This window comes from Chiloscyllium plagiosum, chromosome 44 (assembly GCF_004010195.1).
Source record: "Chiloscyllium plagiosum isolate BGI_BamShark_2017 chromosome 44, ASM401019v2, whole genome shotgun sequence".
Classification (NCBI taxonomy): Eukaryota; Metazoa; Chordata; class Chondrichthyes; order Orectolobiformes; family Hemiscylliidae; genus Chiloscyllium; species Chiloscyllium plagiosum.
The window spans coordinates 4,862,265-4,869,051 of record NC_057753.1 but is presented as its reverse complement, the minus strand read 5'-3'; the positions used below and the strand labels follow the sequence as shown (position 1 = coordinate 4,869,051).

The window sequence follows — 6,787 nt, the reverse complement described above, 5'->3', positions numbered from 1 at the left end:
TGTGAGGGTGCAGTGCTAGGCACTGTGCTGCCCAGTACAAATCACTTGCCGTCACCAACCCCTCCTCCATAAAGTCAACCCTTTGTTTTCAGTATTCTTTCAGGAACGTGTGCGTAACTGGCAACTTCAACATCTGTTGTCCCACCCTAATTAACCTTAAACATATCAGCTAGCTCCGCTGTTTTACTGTTAAGAGTCAGCCACATCAGGGTGATTTTGGAGTCACATATATACCAGGACAACAGATCCCTTTTCTTAAAGACCATTAGCGGGACTGGTGAGTTACAATGACAACGTCAGTATCACAGGGACCAGCTTTTTATTGAAGCGATAAACTGAAGATGCCGGAAATCAGAAAACAGGATGTGTGAGAGAGGTTCAGTAGATACATGATCCCCTTCTGTACCTCTCCAGCTGGGTGGGTCTGCTCCATCTTGGTTCCTTTCTTATTGAGACCTTGGAGTGCAGGTTCATAGCTCCTTGAAAGTGGAGTCACAGGTAGGTAGATAGGATAATGAAGAAGGCGTTTGGTATGCTTTCCTTTCTTGGTCAGACTATTGAGTACAGGAGTTGGGAGGTCATGTTGCGGCTGTACAGGATATTGGTTAGGCCACTTTTGGAATATTGCGTGCAATTCTGGTCTCCTTCCTATCAGAAAGATGTTGTGAAATTTAAAAAGGTTCAGAAAAGATTTACAGGGATGTTGCCCGGGTTGAAGGATTTGAGCTATAGGGAGAGGCTGAACAGGCTCGGGCTGTTTTCCCTGGAGTGTCGGAGGCTGAGGAGTGACCTTATAAAGGTTTACAAAATTATGAGGGACATGAATAGGGTAAATAGGCAAAGTCTTTTCCCTGGGGTCGGGGAGTCCAGAACTAGAGGGCATAGGTTTAGGATGAGAGGGGAAAGATATAAAAGAGACGTATGGGACAACTTTCTCACACAGAGAGTGGTGCGTGTATGGATTGAGCTGCCAGAGGAAGTGGTGGAGGCTGGTGCAATTGCAACACTGGATGGGTATATGAATAGGAAGGGTTTGGAGGGATACGGGCTGGGTGCTGGCAGGTGGGACTAGTTTGGGTTGGGATATCTGGTCGGCATGGACGGGTTGGACCAAAGGGTCTGTTTCCGTCCTGTACATATCTATGACTCTATAGGGTCACTTACAGTGGCTATCACTATTTGAGTTATATGTCTTACGTCCACTGGTAAGTGATCACCAACACTTAAAAGGCATTTGGATGGGTATATGAATAGGAAGGGTTTGGAGGGATATGGGCTGGGTGCTGGCAGGTGGGACTACATTGGGTTGGGATATCTGGTCAGCATGGACGGGTTTGACCAAAGGGTCTGTTTCCGTCCTGTACACTTACAGTGGCTATCACTATTTGAGTTATATGTCTCACGTCCACTGGTAAGTGATCACATGTCACTGAACTTTGCCACACAAATGCTGTGTTATCTCTCCCATCGTTTGGTGCAGACGTGATGGGCTGAAGGGCCTCTTTTGCATGCTGTGAAACTCTGACTCCCAACCCTTGCAGCTTTTCTGAATAAGATCGACAGAGAAAAGTGAAAATTTTGCAATCCTCGAAAATCAAGCTCCATAGAGGACAAAATCATCTGATCGTTCCAATTAAAGATCTGATAATTTTGAGTAAATACAAAGTGAAGAAGAACAATCGTATTTCCCTGTCACAGATAAATTGAAGTGGATTAATTGGTAAGATTGGTTAGCAGTTCTGATAGACTCGCCTAACTCGAATTGTTAACTCTACTATCTCTCCACAGAGGTGCAGATGTTGGACTAGGGTGGACAAAGTTAAAAGTCAAGTTTGTAAACCTGTTGGACTCTAACCTGGTGTTGTGTGATTTCTAACTTTGTCCACTACTGGTCTCCGTGTTATGGGAAAAGTGTTAAACTTGAAAGGGTTCAGAAAAGATTTTTCAAGGATATTGCCAGGTGTGGAAGGTTTGACTTATAGGGAGAGGCTGAATAGGCTGGGGCTCTTTTCCCTGCAGCCTCGGAAGCTGAGGGGTGATCTTTTAGAGATTTGTAAAATCATGAGGGGCATGGATAGGCTAAGTAGGTTTAAGGCGAGAGAGGACAGATTTAAAACTATGGGGCAACTTTTTCAGGTAGAGGGTGGTACATATATGGAGCGAGCTGCCAGAAGAAGTGGTGGAGGCTGGTACAATTATGACATGTAAGAGGCAGCTGGATGGGGATACGAATAGGAAGGGTTTAGAGGGATGTGGGCCAGATCCTGGCAAATGTGATTAGATCAGTTTAAGATATCTGGTCAGCAGGGACGAGTTGGACCGAATGGGTCTGTTTCCATACTGTATGACTCTCTATATAACTACACTGCTTAGTTTTGCCATCAGTTTCTGTTCCAGACTCCAGCACCTGCAGTTCTTCGTTTTACGTAGGATTGCAACTCCATTATCGCAGGATGGAGTTGCTGGGAGGGTGGACTTAGCAAACAAAGTCTCCTTCCCCTTATCACCTGCTGAAGGAGCAGAACTCCCAACAGCTAGTGCTTCCAGATAAAGATGTCGGATTATAACCTGGGATTTGATGTTATTTTTAACTTCCTTACGTGAAGTGAGAGTTGGTCTCTCGGCAGTTTCTCCTGTCCCTCCTTGACATCTTTCCTGATGCTCGGGATGAGCATGAGATTTGTAGAGACTCAGTGGAACGTTCTTGCTGCTGCACCCCATTCATAAAAGCGAAATGTCCAGCTCACGCTGGGAGCCGGTTGATTGACGGCATCCTACGTCCAATAGGAGGAGGTGGGTGGTCTTTCGCTCCAACCAATCCAAGCGAAGGTGGGGGCGGGACCGGGAACGTGACGAATGCCTCGCCCCGCCCAGCGGGAACCGCGCAGCCGCACTGCCTGAAGTGTGGCGTTAGAGGGTGTAGGGGTTAAAGGGGCAGCGACAGCAGACAGCCGCGGAAAGGTGGCAGCGCCTGTGGCGGGGGGAGGGGGGTTCGTGAGTATCGGGTGCACGGTGTCAGGCCCGAATGGAGAAACTTCCCCCGTCCCGCGGTTGGCCGGGGACGAACGGATGAGGGCCTCGCCGCCATCTTTGTTGGGGGCTCAGGCGGGACTCCTGCGGGGCAGCCGGGCTTTGCAGACGAGACGTGTGGAGGTGCTGGGTCAGGTCAGACGTCAAACAGGACACCAGGCTGCAGGGTGCAACCTGTTTATTTGAAATCACAAGCTTTCCGAGCGGTGAAAGTGAGAGGGAGAAGCACACAGAGAGAGCAGAATTTATGGGCAGACAGATCAAAAAAGATCAGGCATTAAATGGTTGTGAGCAGAGTGTGGAATAATAAGTCTCTGCAGGTGACCCAAGGGGGTTAGCTGGTGCGAGTGAGGTGTGTCAACAGCTGAATAGCAACCGAAAGGACGACCCTACAATCCCATTAGGTGAGGCACAGACATAATGCCCCCCCCCCAAAAAAAAATTAAAATTAAGCTGGTGCTGGAGACAAATCAAATAACTGCAAATAAATACAATGCAACGAAAACAGAAGCTGCTGGAAAAGCTCAGCAGGTCCGACAGCTTCTGTGCAGAAAAACCAGAGGGAAGGATCACCAGACCTCAAGCGTTAACTTTGATTTTTCCCTCATAGATGCCATCAGACCCACAGAGCTGCCCCCGCTTCCCCTCCCTCCCACCCACAACCCAGCGACCCCCTGCCCCTGCTCCTCATTTACGGCGTCTGCAGTTCTTTCAGTTTTTACCTGACTGGGATAACATGGTAAGCATAAGAGTGGCATGCCAAGGGTCTGAACAAAGTAATCAGTCATCCAAAACTGCACGAACTAATTCAGGTAGAGAGATCATAATTTATCAAGGTGATGGACAGTAAGGAAAATATTACAAATACAGATAACTATTTTGAAGGATACAGTGCTCAACTCATTAATTGCCAGTGCCGACGTGCCACACCGAAAAACTGCAACCACTGCCCTGTGGCCGAATACTTGAACTCCCCCTCCCACTCCGCCACTTGATGTCTGAAGGAAGAACACCTCATCTTCCGCCTTGGGACCCTCCACCTTGTCAAGTTGGAAGGTTGGATCTAGGATAAGGTGTGGGGAAGGGAAAATGAGGAAACTGGTGAAATCCACATTGATCCCATGCACCACCCTCTTGAACTGTCCTACCTGTCCATCTTCCTTCCCATCTATCCGCTTCACCCTCCTCTCCAACCTATCACCATTACCCCCACCTCCATCTACCTATTGCCCTCTCAGCTACCGTCTCCCCAGCCCCATCCCCCTCCCATTTATCTTCCCACTTCCTTTGGCCACAAGCCTCATTCCTGATGAAGGACTTATGCCTGAAACATTGATTCTCCTGCTTTTCGGATGCTGCTTGACCGGCTGTGCTTTTCCAGCATCTCACACTTCGACTATTCATGTACCCATCTAGATGCCCTTTAAATGTTGTAATTGTACCAGCCTCCAGCATGTCCTTTGACAGCTCATTCCATACACGCACCACCGTCTCTCACCCTAAACCTATGCCCTCTAGTTCTGGACTCCCCCTTCCCCAGGGCAAAGACTTTGTCTATTTACCCTATCCATGCCCCTCATGATTTCATAAACCTCTATAAGGTTACCCCTCAGCCTCCGATGCTCCAGGGAAAACAGCCCCAGCCTGTTCAACCTCTACCTATAGTTCAAATTCTCCAATCCTGGGAACATTCTTGTAAATCTTTTCTGAGCCCTTTCAAGTTTCATAACATCCTTCCGATAGGGAGAGAGACCAGAAATGCACTCAATGTTCCAAAAGTGGCCTAACCCATATCCTGTACAGCCGCAACATGACCTCCCAACTCCTGTACTCAATAGTCTGACCGATAAAGGAAAGCATCCCAAACGCCTTCTTCACTATCCTATTTAATTTGTGCAGAAATCTGTAAACCTTCTTAGTTCTGAAGAAGAGTCACTGGACTCAAACACTAACTCTGCTTTCTTCCAACTGATGCTGCAAAACCTGCTGGGTTTCTCCAGCAATTTCTGATTTGGTTTTAGCTATAACCCATTGCTCAGAATGGGAAAGGTTTGCAGAACCTATCGGAAAGATGTTGTAAAACTTGAAAGGGTTCAGAAAAGATTTACAGGGATGTTGCCAGGGTTTGAGGAACTGAGCTCTAGGGAAAGGTTGAACAGGCTGGGGCTGTTTTCCCTGGAGCTTCGGAGGCTGAGGGTGATCTTATAGAGGTTTATAAATTCATGAGGGGCATGGATAGGATAAATAGACAAGGTCTTTTGCCTGGGGCGGGGGAGTCCAGAACTAGAGGGCATAGGTTTAGGGTGAGAGGGGAAAGATATAAAAGGCCCCCAAGGGGCAACGTTTTCATGCAGAGGGTGGTGTGTCTATGGAATGAGCTGCCAGAGGAAGTGGTGGAGGCTAGTACAATTAAAAAGGCATCTGAATGGGTATACGAATAGGAAGGGTTTGGGATATCTGGTCTGTGCTGTACATCTCTATGACTAAGTGACCAAAACATTATTTGTCCACTCCAGCAGATGTTGTCTGACCCATTAAGTTCTCCCTGCATTGTTTGCTTCTGCATTAGGAGGAATTATTACTTGCTCTGAAAGCCTGATGTTTCTGTTGGAGCAAAGCAAAGTGACAAATGGTAAGTCTAGCAAACATTAAATTGGTTTGACTTACCGACAGTTGCTCATTGCAATGAGAGGTTTCAGGGCTAGGTGTAAACTCTGACTTCAGCACTGAGAACACCACTGAATATCAAAGTCTGACAGAGTCCGAATGGTCAGTTAAAAAAAAAATCTCAATTGTTCCTATTCCACAATTTGTTCAAATTTAAAAGTTTGAAATGAATTCCACGAGAATTGGTCCCAATTATACCTTCTATCTGTCAAATGAATTCGGTTCCCAGCTCTTGTAAAGTTTTCGCTGCTGTTGTTAACAGCTGCAGAAGTTGGTCAAATGTTCAGGGATAAAGAAAGTGTCTGATTTTATTGGATTTTGGCAAAATTGAGCAAGAACCATGACTCGAACTGAAGGATGTGGATGGTCATCATGTGGTCTTGCCTTCCTGTTTCGTTAAACTACAGAACATTTCAAATATTCTCTTAATGACGCGAGAATAACAAAGTTGAATGAAGATGGCCCCATCAGTAGCTAGACACGTGACTGTGGGAGGTGACCCTTCAACCCAATTAGCAATAACCCTCACCTAGCTACAGTATGTGATGGAATTAATCTTGCTTGGGGTTGTGGGCATGAGCTGAAAATGTGTTGCTGGAAAAGCGCAGCAGGTCAGGCAGCATCCCAAGGAGCAGGAGAATCGACATTTCGGACCCGAGTCCTTCTTCAGGGTTGTGGCATGGAAAGGGTTAATCAGCAGCTTCTTTTAATAACCAAGGTGTGCAAGAAGTTTGAAGTTATCCTGCTTCCAATCAGGCGATGGAAGGCTCTGGAGACTGAGTTTTGACCTGTGTTTCAAGCTGAACTGGAAAGCAAGACACATAGTATTCCTGTAAATTTACTGTTTATGTTATAAAGAATACCAAAGTTCCCTGTGTTACCTTGAAAGTGGAGTTGCAGGTAGATAGGATAGTGAAGAAGGTGTTTGGTATGCTTTCCTTTATTGGTCAGAGTATTGAGTACAGGAGTTGGGAGGTCATGTTGCGGCTGTACAGGACATTGGTTAGGCCACTGTTGGAATATTGCATGCAATTCTGGTCTCCTTCCTATTGGAAAGATGTTGTGAAACTTGAAAGGGTTCAGAAAAGAT

The 6,787-nt window shown here is 46.6% G+C and overlaps 2 protein-coding genes across 2 annotated transcripts in view; both read right to left on the bottom strand.

Annotated features, from left to right (window-relative positions):
* Window positions 1-6,787, bottom strand: part of LOC122543634 (zinc finger protein 850-like) — a 113,347-nt gene that overhangs the window by 46,515 nt on the left and 60,045 nt on the right. The gene's annotated exons all lie outside the window — the stretch shown is intronic.
* Window positions 4,054-6,787, bottom strand: part of LOC122543489 (zinc finger protein 239-like) — a 12,472-nt gene continuing 9,738 nt past the window's right edge. Inside the window, exon 3 of the mRNA XM_043682222.1 lies at window positions 4,054-4,093. Coding sequence (XP_043538157.1) covers window position 4,093 — 1 coding nt within the window. The 3' untranslated portion in view covers window positions 4,054-4,092. The remainder of the gene's footprint in view (window positions 4,094-6,787) is intronic.